This window comes from Anomalospiza imberbis, chromosome 1 (genome assembly GCF_031753505.1).
Source record: "Anomalospiza imberbis isolate Cuckoo-Finch-1a 21T00152 chromosome 1, ASM3175350v1, whole genome shotgun sequence".
In the NCBI taxonomy this organism is placed as follows: domain Eukaryota; kingdom Metazoa; phylum Chordata; class Aves; order Passeriformes; family Viduidae; genus Anomalospiza; species Anomalospiza imberbis.
In genome coordinates, this window is record NC_089681.1 from 100,085,084 (window position 1) to 100,111,636 (window position 26,553).

The 26,553-nt window shown below is 39.5% G+C and overlaps 1 protein-coding gene across 7 annotated transcripts in view; it reads left to right on the forward strand.

Moving 5' to 3' along the window:
• Positions 1 to 26,553, forward strand: part of HECW1 (HECT, C2 and WW domain containing E3 ubiquitin protein ligase 1) — a 243,743-nt gene that overhangs the window by 136,669 nt on the left and 80,521 nt on the right. For 5 of the 7 annotated variants that reach the window (XM_068202204.1, XM_068202226.1, XM_068202246.1 and 2 more), the window contains 2 exons: positions 16,268 to 16,346; positions 23,310 to 23,479. In XM_068202204.1, the coding sequence (XP_068058305.1) occupies positions 16,268 to 16,346; positions 23,310 to 23,479 (249 nt within the window). The remainder of the gene's footprint in view (positions 1 to 16,267; positions 16,347 to 23,309; positions 23,480 to 26,553) is intronic. The other 2 variants (XM_068202236.1, XM_068202211.1) reach the window with 1 other exon arrangement.

Sequence of the window (26,553 nt, forward strand, 5' to 3'; positions counted from 1 at the left end):
CTTTCCAAAACACCCCTCTTCCTCCCACCTAATTTCCAAACAAACTTAACAGTGAGACACCACCCAGGATCCTGATCAAGTTGCTACCCTTCAGATATTCAAATACTCAGTCTTTCAAGGGAGACAGGAGTCTCTCCTGTGCCACAGACTCCCCAGGAAACACAATTGCCACCCTTGTGTTTCCATGTCACACGTGGCAACCACCCGGAGAAAATCTGCCATGGTGACACTCTCCTTTCCATGTCACAGTGCTCTCACCACCGTGCATGGACAGACTGCTCATAGGGCTCCTTTAAGGATGCTTTGCCATGGACCAAAAGAGACAACAGTTCAGTTTCTCATTTTGGGACTGCAGTCCCCCCCATTTTCCCCTGGGGCTGAGGGTCCAAGAACAGAGGTCTTCTTCTCCTCTTCTTCTTCCTCGAAGACAGAGGGCTTCTCCACACCTTCTCCAACTCTCCTCTGTTCTCTCTACTCCTCTGCTGGTAATCACTGAAACAAGTCTCTTGGCACACCAACGCACCCCCCTAAGTGCAGCTTCTGTTAGGAGAATTTGGTTCAGTCTATGGCTAACAAGAGAAGTCCAGCCACAAGCCACTCCATCATCTCCTTCCAACTCAAGAATTTCTTCTTCCATCATCTCGGATCCCAGACTGTCTCTCTTCTACTTCAAATCAAGGAGGAGTAATATTTTACAAAGCCTTCATTTCTCAGGAAAGGGTTAAAAGCTCAGACTCTCTGGACAGCTGATATCTCTGCCCAGCAGCCGAATCCCAAGGCCAAGGCTGGGCACCTCCCCCCCCCTTCTCCTCCACGCTGGCAAAGTTACAGGTGCCGTCTGGACTCTCTATCTCTTCCCTCTGGCGGGGGGGGGGGAATGAAAAAGACATCTCCACTTTTCTCCACCCTTCCGTCCACAGGAGCTGGCTCGGTTCCAGTCCTTCTACCCCTCAGCTCACCTCGACCAGGCCGCATGGCTTCCCCTCCCCCACCCAGCCCGTAGCTGGGCAGGGGAGGTCTGCACAGCACCCTGACCGGAACCAAAGAGAGCGAGCTCTTGGGAGTCCCTGCTTTTACCCCCTGTGTTCTCAGAGGCGTATCCCTATCTTCAGTGGTTACTTCAGGTGCCAATATCCAAACTTGACCACTGATTGGTTTGACCCAACTTCCTGAAAAAATCACTTCCATGTCAAACCACAACAATATCAATATCTCACTTTAAGTGAGGGACCCAGAACAGAACACAGACTTGAGATTAAGCCTCACCAGAGCCCAATAGAGAGGGACAATCACAGCCCTGGTCCTGCTGGCCACACTATTTTTTGATACAGGCCAGGATTCCACTGGCCTTCTTGGCTACCTAGCACACCCTAGATTATGTTCTGCTGCTGTCAACCAGCACCCCCGGGTCCTTTACTGCCAGGCAGCTTTGCAGTCACTCTTCCCCCAGCCTGTAGCACTGCCCGGGGGTTGTTGTGACCCAAGTGTAACACCTGTCACTTGGCTGTGTTGAACCTCTTAGATTTGGCCTCAGCCCATCAATCCAGCCTGTCCAGATCCGTCTGCAGAGCCTTCCTACCCTCCAGCAGATCAACACTCCTACCTAACTTCATGTCATTTGCAAACTGAGGGGGCAGTCAATCCCCTTGTTCAGATCATCAATAAATGTAGTAAATAGGACATGGCCCAATAACCCCACTTGTGGCTAGGCAGTAACTAGACGTGGCTCCATTCACCACAACTCTCTGGGCCCAGACATCCAACCAGTTTTTAACCCAGCAGAGAGTGCACCTGTCCAAGCCATAGGCCACCATTCTCCCAGGAGAATGCTGTGGGAGACAGTATCAAAGGCTTTACTTCTGCTTTCTAGGGTAGAAGACCTTTGAAGCAGGAATGATGTTAATTAGCTAAGAAATTTGAATCAGCTGGGATGAGATGTACCAATTGCTGTATCTACTGGCCTCCATGACCCAGTGTCTGGTTTAAATCCAGCTGGAAATAAAACACCATGCAGTCACTCATTTAACCCCCCACACCCACACCCTGATGGAATGGGGAGGAGAATCAAAGTTGTTGAGATAAGAACAGTTTAATAATTGAAAATAAATTAAAATACAGTAATAATGTTAAATGATTATAATAATTATAGTAATAATAATAGGAAAAACAGGTGATGCACAATACAATTGCTCACCTCTTTCTGACTGATGCCAGCCCCCTTTTCCCAAACCCAGATCAACTTTGCTACTAGGTAACTCCCCCCAGTTTATATACTGGGCATGACATTCCATGGTAATCTCTTGGAATATCCCTCTTGACAGTTTGGGTCACCTGTCCCAGATGTGCTCCTTCCCAGTCTCGTTTGTTAACCTCCTCACTGGAAAAGCATGAGACAAGGGAAAAAACAGTCCTTGACTTGGGGTAAAGACAAGTTAACAAAAGCCAAAACATCGGTGTATTACCAATACCATTCTCATTCCAAATCCAAAACACAGCACCTCTAACAGCTGCTGAAATGTTAACTCTACCCTAGCTGAATCCAGGACACCCAGGAAGTAATTTCCAGTCATGTTTCTGGGAGAACATTGCGCTTTCATCAAGTCAAGAAGACAAGTTCTGGTTACTGTTAAAATCATGCTGACAGTTTTTCAAGACTGTCTGACTTACTGTATGAATTCTAATTCTTCAGATTCTAATTCTTAATGATGACCCATCTTTACTACCTGCAATTTCAAGCTAATTTTGCCTTTTTCAATGTCTTGTTCAGCTTTGTTATATAGCACTGTTGTTGGTCATCTTTATGTTTCACCTCAGATGTGGATGGCAATGTTTCACCTCTTGGATATGTGCTAAGAATTAATGTTTTCCCAAAGGGTTACAAATTCTCAAATGAAAGTTGTTATCATAAACTTTAATCTGCTATTAATTCCTATTAGCTGATGAGACAAAGCAGAAGACTAAATAAGTGTAAGTATTAGCTATGCTGAAAAGCACAGTGGTCAGGTTTCTGACTGACATGTCCATTCAGGGAAATTGGCATACTTAGCCATGCTGATTAGTTTAGAACAAAGAAGAAATGATTCATGTTGAAGAAGGAATGCAAATATTAGCTGAGAGACAGCTGTTTGTGTGGCTAAGCCTTCTTAAGATGTTGAATAAATGTTAAAAGATGTACAGGGAAAAACATGAACTCACTGCTTATCTGAAGCAATGAATAAAGTCAATGAATAAAGTCCCAAATGGCTCTTTAAGAGCTTGCAATAAATAAGGCAAAATAAGTAGATGGAGCTGGGACAGTGAAGGAAATTGTTTTGTAAAATTCTTATGATAATTTCTGTAACAATAGAGAAATAGGACATCACGAAAATATGGTAAATACCACAGAGTTACTGTATTCTGTAATTTTAATTATGTTTGGTTTTTTTTTTAATATCTGTTATGTTTGTAAAACAACGTTAGGATGTTAGAGGCTCATAATTTCTTGAAGATGGTCTTTTGTTTAACAGTATTTATTACTATGTCTCAAACACACTGCCAAGTGAAAAGGGAAGAAGAAGGCTAATCTGCAGGGAGACATGATAACAAAGGTGTGGCTATGGGTTTTAAATCTATTGGTGTAGATTACAGTAATCTGAAAGCCAGATCCACTGAAGTAGTAGAGATCTTTCTGCTTATTCAGTTGGTACTTCTCTCAAAGCCTGGGTGAGCTATTGCACAAATATAGGCTAGATACAAGTTATTTACATTGTGTTTCTTTGGGTGGCTATTTTAAATTACTTGCTGCTCTAAGGCATGTCACTGTGGACAAGCTGCTTTGGAGTCCAATGCAAAGTTGAGTTAAATTGGTTTTGGTCGTTGTTTTGGTTGTAGTTTTTTGCTTGTTTTCTTTTCTTTTAGAAAAGAGCATGGGGGACTTAGCTATGGTTTCTGACTGAGGTCTCCTGATGCACTGACCAAGCTGCTTGTGCTCTGGTGTTGCAGTCAGAGCTGTAGCCTGCAGGTTTTCAGATGGGAGGGAAATGTTTAGGACACACAGATGAGAAATAAGCTAAACATATAAATTGTGAATTTGCTGTGCAAAAGCAAAGCACAATTTTACAAAACTCTGGTGCATAGTTGAGAATGCTGATAAATTTATGGGTAGGTGTGCAGATTATAAAGTCTCTGAACCACCCACAAATGTATCACAAATTTTAGTAGAATCGCATGTTCCTAAACTAAAGGATGTTGTGTTCCCTGTGGCCAGCTGGAAAGCTGGCACAGTGGAAGGAAAGCTTGGAGATAGGTACAAGACCTCTTCTTGCATCCACACATCTGTATCACAAGTATCTGAATACAAGCCAAGGTATGAACTTAAGCTAAGGTGGGCAGTTGTGTGCCCAGTCTCTCACTCAGCAATTTTCAATAAATTTCAACAGCTCTCATGTACCAACATGCCTGTTTTCAAGCACTGCATGGATTTCTTTACATCAGAGCAGCAGCTAGACAAACAGCCAGACATGAAGAGGGAAAGAAGGAGGTCACAGAATTTGTTAAAGCCACATCTGTCGTCAGTACTGAACCTGTGTGTATGATAGATGCCAGCAATTTAGTCCTGACTGGATTTTCAGTAACCAAAGACTTTCCAGCAGCAAGAGTAATAGAGAAAAATAATTTCATTTTCTTGAAATATCTTTATTTTGTTTTCTTGGAATATCTTTATTTTGTTTTCTTTGCTTTCCTTAGTCCTGGAAAGAAGAGGGGCAGGGAGAAAGATGTGGGGAGAGAAGAGCATCATTGTCATTTTGCAATGCATAATCCTTTACAAAAACAGCCAGTACTTAAGATCTCTTCTGAAAGAACTCATCCCTCAGATAACCTAAAATCAGCAGACATGACTGAGGAAATGACATTGAGGTGAAATTGCACACATTATAACTGGGAGATTTGCAGGTCATTTTGAATGTTTGTGGATAACCTGCAACAACTTGCAGGATGTTTCAGTAGAAATACCCTAAGTAAGCGATAGAGAGGAGCAAGTGGTGACTGAAAGCCAGAAGGCTTTTCAGCATCCCAAGAAACACCTGTGCCTGTAGGTATCTGCCGTGTGAGTTTAGTGTGCATGGATGTCCATGTGCACATGCATGCAAGCCCTATTTATGATCATGCTATCCTTTGTTTTATCTCTACGTTGAGTATATCTTGGATTGCCTGTACTTAACTTCACACAAAACCTGGGTGATCCAAAAAATACATTTATAATGTTGCATTGAGAAAAAAGTTATGATGGGAGACAGCTAAAAAAAGAAAAAAGCATTAAAATTTATATATCAAGAGGCAGACTTTGTGCTTTACAATTGTCTTTTAGGTTTGCATTTCATGATTTCTTGGAGCTTGACAGGATAACCATGCTCCCTTAACATAGTTTTGTTGATAGAATAAATTATATAATATTGTACACTTTTAAATTTTTTTTTTCCTATAACAATCACTCGGACCTCTTGTTCTTAGGCTTTCTTACAAGTGGAGAAATTGATGTAGGTCAGTATGTTATATATCAGCAGATGTGCTTAAGAATATTTCTTTAATAAAATTGTGAACCCTTTATTCATTTTTAATCCTTGAATCTCTTGAGAAACATTTTCCTTTTCCATTAAATATCTGGGTATTTTTTCCCTGGCTAGCTAGCTGAATTCTCAGGCAGGCTTGTTTCCATCTGTACTGAAGGCATGCAGTACCTCCCCACTCAATATCTCAACTTTAAAAGGAGGCTTAAATTCTTACATCCATAAAGTCCGATGGAAAGCAGCTAAATTGTTCTTACACGCTTCCCTTTTTAACTCAACAAGTCTGATTTTTATTTACACTGAGGCAGCTTTTGCTCTTACACCTATGTGGTAGGACTTGGTGGTGAACCTAAGTATAAATCACATTAATTAAACCACATGTTGATATTCTTAGCAAAGGACAACCAGCACCTCTCATAATACCCAATTAACCCTATGTAATTGTTAACCTTCAGTTCACAAAATGCATAATGGACTGTATCTCAGATACCAACACATTTGTGACTTTTTTCTGGCAGACTGCAACTGTACTAGGACTATGATTCCAGAGGTGAAATGTTTGAGGGCAGCCCAAACGTTTGAGGGCTGTTACTGTACACCTGAGTCAGTTATGTCTGAATGTTTAAAATGTAATACCAGAAAAGTCTGCAAGTGCCACTGTTGTCAGGAAACCCAGTTTTTAAAGCAGGTTGTTTATTTCTCTTATTTTTCTGCAAAGGGTCCCACTTACTTTTGTCATAGGCAAGTTTGAAAGCTACTGCTGTCAGGTTTGAGTTCTAACAAAGCTGTAGTGATCACTGTTGGAGTATTGGGATTTTTCTGGTGTTTGGCTTGGGTGTTTTGAGATGTATCTGAAAGGGAGGGAATTTTCTTAGGATGTAAGAATCTGGAATTTTAGAAATTAATTTCTTGCTTTCCTTATAGCATCCTCCACTGCTTTTTCCTTTGTTTTCCACTTTTGTTCTATAGACCCTTGCCTTTTTTCCTCTTTTCTGGTTCCAGTTTTTCCTTTTCTAGTAAATGTCTTTCACCTTTATTTTGGCTTCTTCCTTTCATGGTTTTGAAGAGCTTCTGGATTAGGAGAGGTCTAGACTGCCTAAAAAGTGTGCTGAGTGCTGACCACAACGAGCCTTTAGGACCCCTTGGCTTCCTCTCAGACAGGTAGCTGATAACTCTTGTGAGCCTCACAGTGGGGTGGTCAGAGGTGGCAGGAGAACTCAGGCATGTGAGACATCTCCTCTCTTGCTTGGAGGTGATCTGTGGCCATGTCAGGCTTAGTTTGTGGGTCTGCTTAGTTAATGATTTCCCTGAAATGACAGCACTCCTGCATTTAATTGACACCACATTCCCCTCCTGTTGTATTTTAATGACTCTTTGTGCAGAAGACTTGCGTCCAGTATGCACCATGACAAATCCTTCACAAGGCTTTTGGTGGTGGTGACCAAATAGCTGTAATGAATTCATCTCTTACTGGAGATCAGATTTTGTAAAAGCTGCTTCTCCCCAGAAGTCCTTCCTATACCTCAGGTTTGCTTAGTGCCCTGCCACACTCATTTTCAGAATGAGTCTGGCCTCTGTTTTCTTCATCCTTCAGATTGGGCTTTACATATGAGGAGTGGCAGACATAGAGCTGGACTTATTTATTCAGTCTTAAGGGAATTCTTATGTGGAATGTTACTGATTCCTTTAACTACCTAATGGGATATTGTAGGGAAGGAGGCACACTGTAGTCACAGCATGTGTTGAAATGACAGCAGGTCATGGACACAAGTTGCTGCAAGAGACATTCTGATTAGGCTTCAGGAATATCTTTTGTGTCAAGAGAGTAGTCAAATTTTAGAATGGGTTTCCCAGGGAGCTTGTGGGATCTCCATCTGCAGAGATACTCAAAGCTGGACTGGACAGTGCGCAGAGTAGCCTGCTCTAAGTTGGACCTGTTTCAACTCAAGGGTCAGGTGACTTCAGGAGATCTCATCCAACATTGTTTATTGTATGGCAGTTTGATTGCAATCAGTATTCCCACAAGCCCGCTTCACTGGAGAAGGCTGTTGACTTTTTAAAGCCTGCTGTTCTAGAAAGCAGAAACCTAAGAAAAACAAAACATCAAGTGCTGTAGACAGCAGAAGCCAGTTGAAAAACAAAAGCTATTTTTAAATAGAAAAGAATAAAATAAAACAACCACAAAATCAGACAAATAGCAAAACAAGCAAACAAACAAAAAATAAAACTCATGGATTTGCTAAGGTGAGATAAGCAGTTTCTGCTGAGTCTAATGGATCTGCTAAAAGGAGAAACGCTGAGTGGGAATGAGGCTGCATTAACTAAGTGACTGTAGATAATAGACTGTAAAAACAGATTTTTTTTCTCAGCTTTATCCTGTCTGTGGTATCCTGACTTGAAAAATGCTCTGTGTAGTGAAATGTTTTATTAAGAATTCAGCAAGATCAAGGGACATCTGAAGTAGCACAGATATTTCACTACTTTTAAATTCAGACTATAAATCTACAGTTGCCTCATTTCTGCCTAAAGTAGGACCCAAGGTTGAAAGTAAAGTGTCTGAAACTCACTTCTGGAAATAATGGTATTCATAGTTGAACTGGTATTTGAGGCATTCATTTAGAAGAATGGGCATTGTTCACTGCCTAGCTGCTTCTTTTATGGTGCAAAGGGTCATTGACTCGGTTCCCTTGTCCAGAGCTTTGTCAGCATGACTAATGCTCTGAAGCCTTCTTTAAACACAGCTTAGCTGAAAGATACATTCTGTCCCTCACGTGTCAGCATTACTCGTCTGTGCACTCGTCCCACCCAAACCAGGTTAGAAGAGTGAGGAGTTTCTGAAGCTATAGTGAAAGCAGCTGCTGATGATTTCCTGCTTTTCAAAGACATCATGGATGTGTCAGTGTTTCCACTATATACGTCCTATGTTTTGGTGACTCTGGTCATTTCCTAGGCAGAGAGAAAAGGTAATGGCAGCAATTTTTTACTTCTCCATACAAACAAAGTGTTTTCATGAAAAGTTTGAAGTCTGTGGGGCAAATTTTATGCAAAATTGCATGATCCAATCAGTGTCAAATAAGCTTCTTCATCTGTCAGTGGCAAACTTCCCAGTTATTTCAGTGGCTTTCAGGATATTGCTTAGGTGTTCCAGAGAGGATAATATTTACAAGCAGTTCTTGCTGTCAGAGTGCTTAAGCACGTTAATAGTTTATGTATGGATCTGTCAGATTTACAGGGCCAATACTGGTCTGCATTAGGCAGCTGCCTGGTGTAAATCTGATCAAAACACTAGATTTTCTTAGAGTTTTTTTTTCTGGATGGTGGGAACACTGGGAAACACAAAGCTGTTTAGTAACCACAAGGAGCCATCTTTTCTTCTAACTAAACTGGAGTTTGTTTTGAACATTGGGTCTGCGAAATACTGTCATGTTTTGGACTGCTTTAACCTTGCTGAGAGACTTCTTAAGGCTCATGGGGTCATTGGCACCAAATAACCTGCAGGCTCAGAGCCAGTGTGGGGGCAGTTGGTGGGATACACTGCAGAAAATCTTCCCCAAAGTTTGATAAGTAAAAGTGAAATATCTGCTGCTTAGATGTAGTCCAGCCCTCAACCCAGAAATCCAAAACCTACCACATGCATGTGTGATTGTCTCAGTATCTGAAAATCTAAGACTATTTAAATGAAGTTTCAAGTAGTGAAGGAAGATCAGAATCTCTAATCAAAGTTTTTCCTCTGCTGCTAAAGGATAATTGAAGTTTATTAGGCAGAGCTGTTGAAGCCATTTAAAAGCTGAATTTATAAAATTTTTAGAAGAAAAAGGTATTGGACTCTATGGGAGGTACTGATTTCTTGCCTCAGTCCTTGGTTTTGTTTTAATTGGAAGTGTTTGCTCCCAACATCCTTATTTGAGATTCTGGTTATGCTGAAAGAGCATTCTACACACATAGGATTGGTTGGGGAATATGAAATAGCTTCATGCCAACATGGAAACCTCCATATACTTGGTATGTACTCTCACTGGATGTCTTCTTGTCATAAGCCTGTTGATAGTTGCCTTCTAGAGGATGTCACTGAGGTGCTTCACTAAGCAGCAGGGTTTTTTTCCAGTATTTTAGTTTGACTGCCACAGTTTGTAATCTAGAATCTGGTGAAAGAATTCATAACATTTTTCATGGGGGAAAAATGTTTACTCACTTCCTTGCTACCTATTTCAGGGCTTTCTAGGACAAGAGTTTTTGGAATGAAAAACTTTTGTCTCCTGGGAATAAATAAAATAATCAATAAACACTGCTGCAGGGTGGGGCAAAAGATGTGTTCTGCAGATAGAGGGCAATTGTCATATGCCCACAAAAGGCAGATTCTCCACTTAATTAGGGAATGGCATTGAGAAGGTGGTATATTACAAGGCTAGAATGCTGCTGACCATGGCACATGGGGAAACCTCTGTGTGTATCACAGTCCTTCAGAGGGGCAGAGCTGGCAGCAGAGTGCCTAGCAGGAGTTAGGCTGCTGCCACAGAAACTGGCAGCTGTTTGGAAGCACCTGGTAGAAAAATACCACTGTGCCAGCACAATGGCTTAACAAGCTAACAGGATAAGTGGAATATATTGCATTCAAGAGCTGGATAATTCTGTTAGCAGAGTGGGGGTTGTAGCTGAAGCACTGCCACTAATTAGGGGTAGATTTTCAAAGTGGTGCCTGGGATTACAGACAGACATAATTTTGTCAGTGACAGTCAGGGAGCTCAGATCCGCATTTGTTCCTTTCAGAATTTGCCACTTGCATCCCAGAGCAGTTTCTTCACTGAAGAAGTCAAGTGATGGTGTGAAAGGAGGCACTTAGTCTGTGTTTGCTTAGTGAATTTTTTTACAAAATAGTTTATCTTTAAATTCAGCACCTGGGAGGAAATGGGAATATTCACCCATTTGCAGATCTACTGAGGAATTCCCTCTCTAAAGATGGTAGTATATGAAGTGTGAACTCAGGATGATGTCTGATATTCTCTTAACTGTGGTAAGATGCTTCAATGCTGGCCTGTAGAAAATGTAAGCCTTTTTCCACTTGTTTTGAAGAATTGGCCTAATGTTAAGCATTCGGTGCAGTCAAGAGTGCAACAGTAAAAGCCAGCGGAAATAGGTTAGGGGAGAAAAAATTTTGAGGACTGCTCTGGACTCCTGTGCCATGGACATTCTGGTCTATTAAAACAATGGCTCCAAGCTGGTTTAAACTGAAATCAGCAAGGCTGTTAACCTTATTTATTTTGCTTTAAATCTGCTGGCAAGTTCAGTGGTCTTGAAAAGCAGAGAACAGAGAACTGGAGCTTGAAGTAAGCTCAGTGCAGGCAGTGACTAGATGGCCTGTCTTTTGCTGTGCAATACCACATCTTTAGCTCTGTCACATCTAGCAATACCTTTTGTGTTTGCTGATGCACAGTTTGGGGTTGAGTCTATTTTTCACTTTTGATCTGAACCAAGCACAGGCTGTAGCCTTCCCTTTTCACAATGCTCTAGTCTGCTGCTTTTCATCCTCAGAGCCAGTGTGTACAAACAGAAAGTATTTTGCTGCTTTACATTTGTGGTTTCCAGCCTTCTTTCATTGTAGACTTGATTATAGGTCTGGAGAATACTGCTTGGAAGTGTGAGCTTTTCTGAATACTTTGATATGTCCTTAGATCTACTTTTTAAAAGAAAATCTCTCACAAATACATAGTATTGCGCCAGCTAGAGCCTTGCAAGTTTACAGTACCTGACTGTTTGTGTTAGATATTACTACAGTTACAATCTGTGCTATAATTGTAAAATATTCTAGGTTTTAATTAGCATCTTGTAAAATGGGAACTTGATTATATTAAGCCATGTCCCTGGCTCAGTATATATTGTATTGAGGTCACATCTATGATGTTCACCATGATATAAAGTCAATGAAAGCAAACAGGTAGTGCAGCACTGATTTTAATATCACTGTGATTTCCTTTGTTTAAATGAAAGAAATACTGACCTGTGGGAGGAGGTATCAGTTAAATGCCACCATTCTTTTGCAGCAGAAGCTACTGATACAGAAGTGCTTTGGCTGTCAGTGAAGAGTAAGATTAATTAATCTAGGAGTTTCTTCTACTTGTGGGAAAAGAAAATTCACTTAGCTTTGTTGAATCTCTTTATGCAAGCTCAGTGGCCAAAATGTCCTCTTCCTTCTGGTGGAAGACAGAAATCCTTTTCCTTCTGCAGAGGAGGAGTGCTACAGAGCACTAAGACATAGGAGTGTTTTCCTGTGCTGTGTGTGGGAAAATGAGTAAGTGTTTGTATTTGTCAACTGTGCATGTCTAGCTGTGGTAGATGCACGTAATACAATCTTATTTATCCTGTTTTGTATCAGTAGGACTTTAAGAATAGTTACGGTTTGCTGCACAATAGACAAACATACTAAAAGGAATTCAATGCTGCAAATGATATTTTGCCAGCATGCTGCACTATTACTGGTCACTGTGGTGTCCAAAAGTAGGTTTTCTAGTACAGCGCAGGGTAAACACAGTTACAACAATTAGTTTCTTCCTAACTTTCAGACTCGTGTTCACACTGTACCTGTGTCGAAAAGTATTTGCCTCATCATAACCTAGAACAGAGAGGCTGAATAGGGGCATCCTAAGGTTGCCCTGTAAGCCACTTTATTTTCAGGAGGAAGAATATTGTCCTTGTTATTCTTTCACATATTTAGGTAGACTAGTGAAGGGAAAGGTATTTTAGGAGATATTTTTATTAGTTGTGAGAGTCTCTGTTTCTGGCTTTTTGCTTAGATTTTTAGTGATATGCTTTTAGTGATATGCTTGGAATTTTGCCTCAACAAGAACTGATGGACTCTAAAACTCTGGGCTATCTCAAGATGATTATTTTTTTTCATAACACATATCATGGCTAAAGAGAAAGGGCATCTCAAGGGCACCCTTAGCTAGTGTGAAACCTGCCTCCTTTCTCATTCAGGGTCACATAACTTCCTTCTAGCATTTGCAGGAACTACTCACAAGGAAAAGTGATTCCAGGACACAGCTATTATTTTTAGCTTTCAGTCTTCTTTTTTCTCTCTACTGCAAAAATGAAAAGCACTACCAAAGCTGGACTGTTTCCTGAGGTCAGCAAGTCCCAACAGGCTTCAGTCTGGCCTCAAGTACCTTCCCATGTTTCACAGTTGGCAATCACAGGTGCTGGTAGTCATCTTTTGCTTTGCTTCAGAGGCTGGGAAACTCTATCACAGATCAGAAGATTTTGCATTGTGTGTTTACTAGAGAATATTTTAAAGGAAGTACTGATGCTTCTCTTAGTGTTTGAATGTATGTGCTGACATCAGTGGCAATGATACTGGCTCCAATTACATTCAAAGAAATCAAAAGGAGGTTTGAATCCAGTTCAGGAAACCTTTGGATTTTGGAGAGAGATTCTGCTAGGCTTAAAGTTCATGTCCCATCTTCATGTCTAGATACAGCAGAAGTGTGTAGTAAAAGCATATTAATTCTGTTTTGTATCAGCAGGACCTGTAAAATAATTAGGCTGGGTTGCACAATGTGCAAAAATGGCATCATAAACTAAAAATATCAAGCTAGGTCAGACAGAGCTCTCACTTCAAGGGCATAAAAAAGCCCAGAGGTTATTGAGGGAAAATGACATTTGTTCCTTTTCATGTGAAGGACTTCAAGCCCATAGGATGTCAGGTGATGAGATGAATGTTGTCTGTCTGTCAACTAACTGTGTTTTAAGTGGCAGTTGAGAAGATAGAGGGGTTTTTACCTCCTGATGACTAAATTCAAGGTTTACTTACAGTGACAAAACTCCCAATGTAATTATATTGCAGCCACTAAAATCAGTCTGGATTTCCTTCATGATCAATGGCAAGCAGGAGCAGTATGACCTGTGCACATCCCTATCCCAGGCCTGAAGATACTATGAAACCCATTTGATATGGCTGCTGATGAGCTCTGGTGACCAGTCACCCTCTTTTGCCCTGTTCTGCATCAAGTGCAGCCTTGTCCTCATTACTGGGGACAGTCTGGTATTGCATTACAAAACAGTAAATCCAAACTGCAGCAAATATCTCTTCTTATTTTAAGAAAATCAGACTTGATGTTGGGAGACTTGTCTCCCTTATTTCCTTGCTGTTCCTTCTGACTTCTTCAAATGCCAATATTAAGTTATAATGACTTTCATGGCCTTCCTATTACCCTTCCTATTCTTTGAGAGAGGACGTTTGCCTGCTCCCGAGCCTGCTCTGGCACATGTCCTGGCATGCCTAAGGATCCTTATCATGGGTGAGAAGGTGCCGTGTATGTGTGAGGAGAGTGCAGACCAGTGCCTTCAGACCACTGGAGGATGAGGAGCACAGGTTTGTGATGACAGAGCTACACAAGAGGCTCAGTTGTATGAAGTTTTTAATGGTGAATTACAGGTCTCAAACCAAAGGACAAAAGCTTCTCTCCTTCAGCCTTTCTGCCGTGCATTCCCTTTCTCATCCACCTGGCCAGGAAGAAAATTGGAAAAGCTTCCAGCAAGTGTTTCCTTTTGCTAAGGTTAATTGCTAGGCATTCTCAAAACGGCTGACATGCTGATGTAGTGCTGCATCTTAGAGAGTTATGCAGGGGTCAGCTACTGAGGATGGAAATCGTTTGCACAGCAGGGCTGGCTTTTAGTACCCCTGGTTGTATGGCTGAATGGTGAGCACTTGACAGGATACTGTGGGGTGCACCTGCTTCACAGAACAGGTGGACCCTTCAGGAGCAAATAAATTTATTTTGTTGTTGTGTAACTTACGGGACTGGATGTGTTACTACTCCCCTTGAATAAATGGCAAGCTTTGCTAGTGCAAGTTTGACCATGCTGAGGGTGCTTTGCTTTTTATCAGGATTTGTGACAACAGTCTATTATGACTGTCTCAATATAGTTTCACTAATGCAGATATGGCCCCTGAAGGGTCATTTAATAGCAAGTGTTTTTAAGTTTTGAACAGGTTTGCAGGACCCCATCAGATCCACCCTGGTTTGTTCAGAGTGTAGTTTGCTGAACTATTCATAGTAGCATGATATATGACATACATAGCAGGTCTGAATAAAACCCCAGAAAAATGTTAAAGGACTAGAAAAAAGCCTCTTTTGCAAATGTGCGCATATCTGGGTTGGTTGGCCCCGTTACTATCCTGGACAAAATCATGAAAAGACCATAAAAGTAAGCATTAAAGCATAATGTGTAATAATTATCAGGCAGTGACATAGAATGAAAAATACATGTTGACAAGGAAATGTCATTGTTTCTTGATGGGATCACAACTTTGGCTGGTAAAGGTTGTTGAGGTCTTGTCATAAAGTTCTCATAGTCACATATATTCTGATTTAAATGTGTGTCTATCCGGAAATCAGTGGTGGCTTCAATAAGCATGTTGAAACCTACTTTGCTGAGAAGGCCAGTAGTGCAATAGCAACTAATTAGCTGTAATCCAATAGGGATGTTTCTACTGGAGTTTATTCATAGTCTTGCTCTGCTCAGTACCTTTTAGATAATCTGGAAGAAACAAAATGATTATGACTAAAAGTCAGGTCCAGCAGAACCCATTATTTTATAAGGATGTCTAAATTTATCCATAGGTTTTTGATCTAGGTCTCATCCAGGTGAGGTTGTTTAATCCCTGCTAGCTGGGTGAAGTACTCACTTGCCCAGGTTTTGCATTTTCTGGGGGCAGAGAGCAGCTTGTTTTCTAAGTTAAGCTTGACTACACAATATTTAATATACCAAGCAATGAGTCACAGCTGAGTGGGACTTCAGTTACTGTTTCCCATCAGAAATTGGGACTTCACTGCATAAACACTGTTTTTCTCTTTTGGCTGAAAGCTGAGTGGCAAGAGTGACATGGAGCTGCTGCTTCCCGGGGGCAGAGCAGCGCTTGGTTTGACTCCAAAGTCGGTGGGAAGCAGTACTCATAGCACCACCTCCCTGCTGAACTTGGAGTCTGATACTCAATGGCATCTCCTCTGCCCTGCTCAGGGACTCCACACAAAAACTGCTGGTGGTGGGGCCTAATGCCCCAGTCACTGGCCCATGGGTGTTCTTGCTTCCCAGTTCTGATCACAGCCAGAAGGCAGCTTGGGGCCTTATTTACACAACAGCAGCTCACCGATAAATTTGCTGAACAAAAGACTGACATTAAAAACTGAACTGTGGAGTGCAAAGAGTAATCTATGGATTTTCAATTTTTTTCCAGTTCACCCTCAATGCATATTGTTAGCATAATTAACAATGGGTTTTTTGTGCAGGGTACTAGTAATCTCTTAGAAGTCATTCTCAAAGGTATGCAGTAAATCTTCTGGAACAAGATCTTCCACACGAGTAATAAGGTATTATAAAGATGGAAGTTGTTTCAAGAGGTGCTAGCCACATCCCCATCCTTATGTACTACTTTAATCTCTTGACTAATAAGTAGTTCTTTTTTGGGTGAAGAACTGCTTTATTCAAATTACAGTAGTGTTTTTGCATCATTCTGTTTTTTTAAGAGAAAGCTTCCAGGCAGACATGACTTAGGCCATTAATGGTTAAATTATTACCTGGATAAAATCATGGTTTTGATCTCTGGTCATATAATTGATTTTTAGTTGTAAAACTAACTAAGAATCTATAAAAAAGACAGTTACTAAGCAATTCTCTGTTCAAGACTTGTTGGAGATTACTCTTTCTCATAATTCTTTGTCTCCCAGCAGATTTTTAAAAGCATCACCAATGAAGACTCAATCCAGGGACAAGGAAGTCGGAGACTGATAAGCTTTTCATTGTCAGGTAATTCACTGCTGATAAGTAAGTTTTAAGCCCAAAGAGTTTGGGATTGAAATTACTAGAACCTTTCATGTACACGAGCGTGTAAATATATGTATGTATATATTTATGCATGGGTTCTTTGTCTGTTGCTCTAGAAGTGATGCTGAGACAGAGAATACATATCTGTGATTATTGCCACACTCATTTCCTTCAATGAGAGTTCACTGGCAACACTGGTCTCAAAGAAGATAATTTCCCATTATTAAGCTTCTTAATAATTTTTATGATGACTCTGTTATTGTAGCTTTCATTATTTAAAATACCAAGAGAAATATTTTAAGCATAATTTAGGTAGACTGTAAAAAGCCTTTAAGGAAAACTCTGCAGTCCACTTTGCGTTTACTTTTCAAACATGCCTTTTCCGCTGTTACCAGTGAACGTCACACTTCCGATAAGGTGGCTAAAAAGCATCAGAGCTCTCTTGCATGAAGTACAGAAGGAAAAAATGTGCTAAGCTTTCCGAGATGTACCAGCGACTTCACTTGCAGGTTCATGGTTTAACAGCAGTATAATGCATTTGCTGAAAGCCCCTAAAACCAGTCTTGTTGGCTGGTATATTTAGAAAGTGTTATCATGAGGTTTGCATAATATGCCTCCTAGCTCTATGCTGCATCAAATACATTTTTTCAGGCTTTAATATTTCACATATCTCATGTTTTTGCACACTTTATTTAAAAGTGTCCTTGGGGAACAAATTACCAGAAGATCTGAATATTTCACAAACATTCAGGCATTTATCTCCATCACTCATCTCTGAGAATCTTGTCAGTTGTTTTTGTGTGGCTTTCAGATTAGGTATTCAAGTAATAACAGTTGTCAGTTTATAGAAGTTAGAGCATAAATCACAACTGAAAACAGTATAAGGTCTGCTAAGGGTCACTATGACAGTAGTTGTTAGCATGAAATGCTTGTTCAGAATGCAGATATTTAATGCACTTTATTTTCCAACGATTTTTTAAAATCCCAGTGACTGATTTAATAACTACTAATCCCACACCTTTTTCTTACTTGTCAGATCTTGTGTCAAGGTGAGGTGGCTTTTGACCACGTCCAGCACACATTGTGCCTAGGAAGTATGCCTAGATTAGCAGTTTGAAAGGCCTCAGAAGGCTTTGAATTCAACTTCTCCGTTCTCCTATTTAACACAGGACACCTTCCCCCATGGTGGTGAGCTTTGTGTGAGTGGCTCAGATATATCTCACAGACAGGTGTGTAGTCAGGATCTGAGGACACCAAGATGGTACTTTGCTCCAGTGGTTAATCACTTGCAGTGATAAAAACACTCCCTTGCTGTGATAAGCTGTTCACATTAATGGTTCAGACTTTTTCTGTGTTTTCCTTCTTGATGATTAAAGATGATTAAAAAGGTAGCATGTCTCTTAGACATTTTGGAATAATTAATTCTACTACTGCTTGTCATTTATTAATGCACCTATTTTCTTCCTAATACCTCTACTGCCCTTTTTTTAAACAAATGAGAAACCCTTTTGTTTTTCTTTGAAACATTTACAGCTAGAAAAAAAATACTTTCTTCTCTTTTTTGCTGTCTTTAATGTTTTGCCTGGGAGCCTTGTGACAGAAACGTTTTGGTTTTTCTGATCCACTTAGTCTTTTTTTTTTTTAATCTCAGACCTTAAAATACCTTCTTGTGCAAGGACACTAGCCCTTTCTTTTTTTCCTGCATTTTATTTTAAAATAAAAGTGAAGTCTGTCTATATGTCTGTAATTGCTGAGAGCAAAAAGAAGCACTTTGTTTAACCTTTTGCATATCATCAGTTGCAGAATCTCATTCAGTAGCTGATCAAGTCAGTCATCTCTTGTACTTCAAGTAGTATCTTTCTCAATTCCCCTGCATTAGTTTGCTGTGTTGGATTTTAATACTTCCTATCATTGCACATCACTGTTTGATTTCTAGAATAGATTCCTTAATATTTGCTTCTTGAAATCTAATTAATACCAGATACAATAGTTCTGCAAATCCATGCTCACCTTCTTCCAAAGAGGTGATTGCCAAATGAAGTTTGGTATCATACACTGCTTCATGAGTCAAATTGGCATTCCAGTAAATGCAATATTGCTGTGCTCTTACTATTGAAATATTGTTCCACTGACAGTAACTAAAAGTATTGCTTTAAAAAGCACATGGCTGATTTGCAGTACCTATGTGCCTCCCATTGAATCTTGAGCAAGCAGAGTTTTGTTGTTCCTTTTTTTTTGAAGCCATTCCTATATCTTATGTAGCTCAGCGCAGTAGTTGAACTGCTGCACTCTAAGACAAGTTCTTCTTGTTCTGTCCAAGGTCTAAAAAAAAAAAACATTCACATATCAGCACCCTGGCAATTACCTTCCCTCACTAGAAGTCTGTCCAGATACCAGTCCTGTTCAAGTATGTTTTTTCAGTGTCAGAACCAGAGCTGATAGCTCTGGAAATCTGAAGAGAAATGATGGAGATGTCCATTGACATCCTAATTAGCAACTCTTTAGTTGTGATGGATTATGAAGATGGTTTATTGTGCTTTGGTACATGAACTATCAGGATCGCATTAAGACGACAGTATTTTTAACTTTCTGCCAATAATGAACAGATCATAGAATAAATTCCATTTTGGTATTCTTCAGGCTAGATCGTAAACTAAATTGACCGTGGTCATTCCAGTAAGAACAGGGTCTTTCCATTGTCCTGTGAACTTCATTAGTTCTGGTTTTAGGTATATTCTGGGCAAGTTTGACGTAACTCAAGATGTCTTCACTCCCCCAAGGGGTAAGATGTCTCATAAGGAATATGTCTCATTTCCTGGTCCTGAGATCATGAGGCTAGTATGCTAAATATGAAAAATGTGAATTTGGTGGGTTGGCCATAGAATTTCTTAGGTTTAATAACCTCTGCATAAGTGCCAGTATAGATACCTGCAAGACATCAGTTTTCATCAGTTGGATGGTGCTTGGGAACACTTAAAACATTCAATATTTGGCATTTGTTGAAAGGAATTTGCCATCTGTTTTAAAATATCAGTCAGTATCAGTTTCTCAAAACTAGTAGCTCTGCTACTTACTAGTCTTTGACCCCTCTGTTGGGTTGTAGACTCTGGAATCTTCAGTAGAATATTCAGTAGAATATGCACCATCAGGAGACTATAGGGGCTGAGTCTTCTTAAGATACATCTATAAACTGCACAGAATAGCCTTGTGTGTTATTTCTAGGAAAATTCCGTTGGCAAAGTCTTCTTATCCCTTGGGGAGAGCTCTTTCGAGCTCCCTTAACTTACTCCTGACATATTGATGACCAGACTAAATGTAATTAATTTAGATAACAGACTGCTCCAGAGTCTGGTTCTCTATCTGATTCTCCATCCTTTCCTGTCATGCTCCTATAGGGAGCATGGGTCTGGTTGAGTACCTTGGTGTGTCTGCGGGGAATTGAAATAATATCTTTATGGTAGTTTTGTTCATGATTACTGCCAGAGAATCTCCTTGCTGAGCATGACAAAACGTGACTTTTCTGAGTCTTTTGAAAGCTTAATAATTTGTATTGAGGCTAAATCAAACATTATGAAGCACAGATGTGTTCTAGCTGTTTAGTTGGAATATACATCCCTACCTGGCTCCAATAAATACACTGGTTCACCACAAAAATAGTCTGCATCACTACCCAATCACCAGTGCCACGAAGTTTGTGATGCTTCATGGTGAATAGATTCGCTAAATGTTCCTTTATAAAGCAGACAGGGAAGTCTATGACGCACCTTTGGGACAGAGAGTACATGCATGCAAGTGACCCAGTGTAAAGCTTCCTTAGGTGTCATCCAGGCACTTGGAGATCAGCATATATGGAAAGAAAGCTCTGGAGTTGGAACAAATTCATAAGTCACTTGGGGACAGCAGCAGGCAGCAGTTAGTACAAGCCATTTTTCTCCAGTGAAGAGAGCCTTGCTGAAACAGGATGCATGTACTTAAAAGTAGTGCAAGTCTGTGGCATTGAAAGGCTGTAATTACTTTGTCTTTTCCTGGATTTCTTCCTTCTATCATCTGTCATGAGAGATGGCCTGACATTATTAAACTGTTAGATGTATATAACCTCTTTCATGCCAAAGTGTGATTTATGACTAAATGAGAAACTGACATATGGTATAATATTAAAAATATGGTATATTTTTTAAGACACTGGATGAAAATATACCTTTGCAAACCATAGATGAGTTATCTTTGTAGCATTTCCTCATATGCCTCCAAGAAATGCACTCTAAAATTACAGTGTACAGTATACAGCAAGGTATGTCCCAGCCTTGTGGAATTCATTCATTCAACCAAATATTTAAATTTGGTTAGCTTCAGACCTTCACTTAAAAGTTTAGTATCTTCTGAACCTTTTTCTGAATATGATAGAGAAAAATATTTGTATTTGGGAAGGCAGAATGGCTGTGATCCTTCTGTTGGGGAGTTATGCTGGAGTGGTGTTACAGCAGATAGTTACAGGACTTACAGATAGGTTTTGCTTCAAATGAAATGAAATTCTGTTTGTCTGTAGATGTCCATGTAGCTTTATTAAGAGCTTTTTCAGTTTTGATGCTTTTTTTCACAGTGATGAGAATTTGTGGTGAGAAATATAATTGGGATATCCATCGTTAGGAAAGCTTATTCTTCTAGCCCTATTCATACTTTGGACAATAAAATTGAAGTTTCTAACTGACATTTGTAAAAAAAAAAATCTGTTGTACTGTGTAATTTCAGTAAGAAAATTACACAAATAAAAATTTGTGCCATTGCTTTGCTAAATTACTTTTTTTTTCCTCATCTGAATACAAAAATTAGACTATTAACTGAGGCTAGGAGTACCTTCATCTTCATGGCTGTGCTCTAATACCCATAACTGGAAAGAGGCTGGTAGGTCATCCTCAATGTATTTTCTTTATGATACATGTTCTGTAAGTATACATAATCGAGTGCTAGATATTTTCTATCAGTAGACTATTTTGTTACTCAATGGTACCCAAAGATAGCGTAGTCTCTCTCTTTGAAGGAAAAAAAAAAAACAGAAACATATACGTCAATGAATATTTCAGTTTCAGACTCTTTTGAGGAAGTATCAGAGAGAAAGAAAATAAGATCCCAGAGGTCTTTCTCTCCTCTCATGTTAGCAGTCTGAGCTAATGCACTGCAAGTCCTTGTCATTCATACTCATTTTGCAATCTTGGTTTCTATTTCTTGAATGTATTTCTAACAGTACAACTTCCAAAGCAAAAGAGTTTGCCATATAGAATTTCAGCAGGGCTCTTAGATGAGATACATGCTAGTTACACAGAGACTGTGCACTCAGAAAACAGAAAAGGAGGGGGGAGGGAAATCAGTATTATCTTTTTGAAACAGATAATCTTCTTTGTGTGATAGGATTGCTAGGACTGTGGCAGTACATAGTTTCAGCAATGTATTTTCAAATAAGCTCTTAGTAGTGATGTCCTCTATTTTTTTGGGGGTTTTTTTTTGGGTTTTTTTTTCTTAGAGAATGTCTCAAGAATGAGGTTCTTAAAATACAGTCTGTTTCAGGACCATCTGTCCAACAGTTTTTGAATATCTGCACGTGAATTGTGTGGTGGAATAGATGATAAAAACCCACAGAAAGAATAGCAATTCTTTTTAAATTGCACATTTTATTGTGTTATTGTATTGTGCTATTACCATATGTTAAGGAAGCAACACACAACTGGGGTTGATATAGCTATTTTCTGGAAAAAATATTGATGATGGTGTGCAGTGTGTATGATTTTCAGAGTCATCCAAAATATCTGCCTTGAGGGTTTTTCATGGTCTCCCACCACCTGCCAGAATAATTGGGTTTTTAATCAGAAGAGAATTAGAAGACTGTGAAAATTAATGTTTTCAAAAACTGCCAGAAGAAAAAATATGTGTTTAAATTGAATTTTTAGGGTATGCTTCTATGCAGTTTTAGAAACCATTATGTCTAATACTTTTTATCTCTCCAATACAGCAAGAGGAAATAGGCAGAATGCAGTACAGTACTTATAGCCCGATGTGAAATAAAGCTTTAAAGAGAGGAGAATCTCCATGCAAAGAGTGGTGGAAAATAAATTACCTACTGAACTCACTAATAGGAATAAGTGCTTATATGTTCCAAAGAAAGCTTAGAAATGCATCTGAAAAAAGAGAAGACCTAAGGGGTCAGTCTGTGTCTGTTAAGCCAAAATTAATGCTATACCAGCAGATTAGTTTGCATTTCATCAGCTTCACAGGGACAGATCATAACGGGCATTTTGTCTTTCTTCAGAATGTTATGGGTAAATTTTCAAGTAAGTGCCTGGGTATTTTTTGTGTGTGCAACATGTATTATGCTCCCCGGGAGTTCTGCAGCTGTAAAGCCCTGCTTAAAATTTGGATATTATAGACAAGAGTTTTCCTAAGGTGAAGTTGACCTATGCAGGGAAGAAAATTATTTAAAGTGGGAAAAAATGTAAAATTACTTCTCATGTAGAAAAAAGTGGTGTAAAAGGTAAGATCTGTACAGTGGAAAAATTGATACCTAGGAAAAATGGCATCCATTGGGTACCAAATGCCATGACTTTGACATTAAATGACAGGATCTGTTTTTCCGAGTAGTCCTTCCACTACAATCAGGCTCAGCTTATTAGAAAAATGAGTATATCACTTGAAGTTGCATAAATAATGATTTAGAAGCTGAATCAGTCTGCACAATCAGGCTGTAAATTTGCGGTTTCATTATGTAACAATTTGTTAATTCTAAATCACAAGATCATTATGGTTTTGCATTACACTATGTCACAATAAACATAGTGAGTTTTTTCACCTTCCTGCCATATTATTTGAGTTTGTTACCAGTTCCCTATATACTGCTCCTAGCATCACAAAGAGATGCCTGGAGTGTGAAAAATAATCTGGTTCTTTACCTTTCAGATTTCCAGGCTTTTGGTCTGAAGAAGGGAATGTTCTTCAATCCAGATCCTTATCTGAAGATTTCCATCCAGCCTGGAAAACATAGCATCTTCCCAGCCCTTCCTCATCATGGACAGGAGAAAAGATCTAAGATCATATGTAACACCGTTAACCCTATCTGGCAAGGAGAGGTAAGCAGTTGGAGAGTTCAGCTGAGACTTGTCTTAAAACATGGACATTACTCTAGTACTATCCTTCTTTTTTTTTTTTTTTTAATTGAGTTCTTGGCTAAATAGTTGTCACCTAACTGTACTTGATGTATTTCATGACTCCTTGTCTCAGTACAAAAGGTTTAATTATCTACAAAGAGGTACATTAAAACTTTCAGTATATTTTCGGTGTAGGTTGTACTTCATTGGTGTAATTTATAAAGCTGTTAATTATTGAAGGCAGGCATAAAACAGAATTGAAAAATAAACTTGTATAGCATGAAAGGCTGCTGCTAGATAGCTACAGTGTTCTTACACAGAGACATTATATGAAGCACAACAAGTATGGCATGCAAATAAAGTGAATCAATGTGATTGAAAAGCATCTGTGGCAAAACAAATCAAAGGCAACTTTGGCACATTTGGCCATCACCTTGAAGAAATAGTCTCTAATCTGCTTCTTTTTGTTGGAAGGACTTGTACGTATTAATGAGTTCTGAGAGTTCAATTGCTGCCTGCTGTTTTTAAATTACATGCAAAATGGCAGTAGGCAGCAAAGAATAAGGAATCTCTTTGGAATTAAAGGAGCTTGACATACTGGGTGCGATTTACTGGTATGCTCTGTCACAACAATATCTCCACTGCAGAAAAGAGTAAAAGTAAATAAATACACTGCACAGATTTATTCAAATTAAATGCAAATTGTAAAGTAGCTGAGGGATAATTAGGTCAAACTCTATAGACATGGAACTGTGAGTGGGCAAAAAGATAGCAGAAATAGGATTGAATTCTCCTACCTGGAAAAACTAGATACCACATCAGGTTGTGTGGTGGGTGGGGGAGGTTGTATGACTGGGAAAACAACCCTGAAACTAGTCAGAGAAAAATGCCTTCTAGCAGGACTTAATTGAGGACATTTTTATAAAGCATCCATCAAGTCATAACTTCTCTGTGGAGCCAAGAATCAGATGTATCTGGTTGAGAGGTCCCAGGTTGAGCTGTAGACATGGTCAAGCTAGAACTGGCATGGAGGATCAGGCAGTTGGCAGAGACCTTTCAGTGAAGTGCATAAGACACAAAACTAGAGGGGAGCAGGTATGAAGGAGAAACTTGCTCTCTGTATGTGATGCTCAGTACATAGGGTTGTGGCCCTGTTAAAATGTCACGGGCATCTTCTCCTCAAGCTGTGCCAAATGACTGAGTTTGTGGACTGACGTTTCTTTTCCAAGTGGAGTTTGGCAGCAAGAAAAGGAGAAACAATGAAATGGCCTAATTATGGACATGTAAAAGAGCACAGCTGGCTTCCAGCTTTGCTGTTCAGCCCTCAGGTTTTCTTTATTGTGTGCAAGCATGCTGCTTCCCCCTTTCTGTTGTTAGCCTGTGAGTGGCAAGGGAGTGTAAAAAAGAGCCAAGCCATGGTTCAGCATGTTCTCCTTCTGCCTTCTCAGCCAATATTGGGATGTTTAACTGCATGCGTTTGTGCTGCAGTCTGTGCAACCAGCCTGTCTGAACTCCTTGTTTTGTTACTGAAAAAGCTGCATTGGTTTCTGCTGCACAGAAGACCCTAGGCCTTTTTTTCTGCAACTTTGTCCCTTCATGGGACAAGGGGAGAGGGAAGACTGAAAACTGTTGCTGAATTATGGTGGTAGCCATTCTTCTGTCCACCTTTTCACTCACGGATGTGAATATATGAAGTGACAAAATACTGAGGACTCAGCAATTTCATTAAGAGTATCACTCACAAGTTGTTTTCGCCAAAACAGATTTTAGCAATGTATTATTTCAGAAGGGTCATTCTTTTCTTAGATTCTCTGTCACTTCATGTGTATAGAAGGCAAATGTTCTTTTTTTGCAATTGAATGACCTATCTGATTTGTATTGGATGCTAAACTTGAAAAAATCTGGATTAGGGAAATAAAATTATTGAAATATCTGCAGACTAGGATCTTTCTATATGTTCTTGATTACCCTTGAGCAAATTCAGAAAGAGTCAATTCAGTTTTCAAGGGCTTCAGCACTAAAAGTTCCACAGACTAAAAGATGACTGATTTGCTTATATTAATTTATTCTGGTATTCTTCCTCATATATTTACCAGGCTGTTCTGTTTGTATAGTAACCACCTGTGTTATACAAATGTGCTGGGAGCACCCTGGTACCTCAGGCAAATTTTTATCTGTCTCATGTAATATTGATGATCATCTTCATTTCATAGACTGTTCAAATGCTGTTCAGCACAAGTTATCCTGACTTAAAGCTATTCTTCCATTGCTTTGATTTGCAGTACCTTAGACAAGGAGACATAAGGAAATGGAAATTTCTTACAGATAAGGAGTAGCAAGTGACAATTTGACACTTACAGCAGGGCTCACCGTAGAGGTGAAAGAGCCCTCACACTGAGAATTGTTTTCTGAGACAAGTTAAAGCCCAAGGTGGTGACTTCTCCTGATAGAGGGATGTCATTTTGAATATATTTCTATATGTTTTCACATGCTCTTCAGAAACATTTATAATGTCAAATAAGTGAGTTCCTGGAAACCACATGGCACTGGACAGCTTGACTCTACAGCCCTAGATTAGGCAGGTATTGCCCTGCCAGCCCAGTCAGTTGCAAAAGCACAAAGGGTGAATAGTTCTGTCATGCTGATTGGAGATAAAATGCAAAGAAAATCTCAGAAGGAAGTGCCCATTTCCCAACTCTTGTGTATATGTAGTGGAATTGAGAAGGGTGGATGCTTATCTTCTAATATAGATAGTAGAAAAATAATGACACTATTTCCATATTGTTTAATATTGAAACAATGTGTACTGTCATATTGTTTGGAAACAGTTCATTTTAAAAGATTTCATTTTTCGGAAATCAGTGAAGTGATACACAGTTCAGACAAGTAATAGATCACAGGAACAAAGCAAAGTGGTTTAAAAAGTAGTTCACTTACCTCCAACTGGATAGGAAATTCTATGGTTTGGCAGATAAAGTACTTAAGGTTTCTGGACTTCACCTTAGATATATTTATAGTATTTCTTCCTTAACTATGGCAGCTTAAGCAGACTGTTT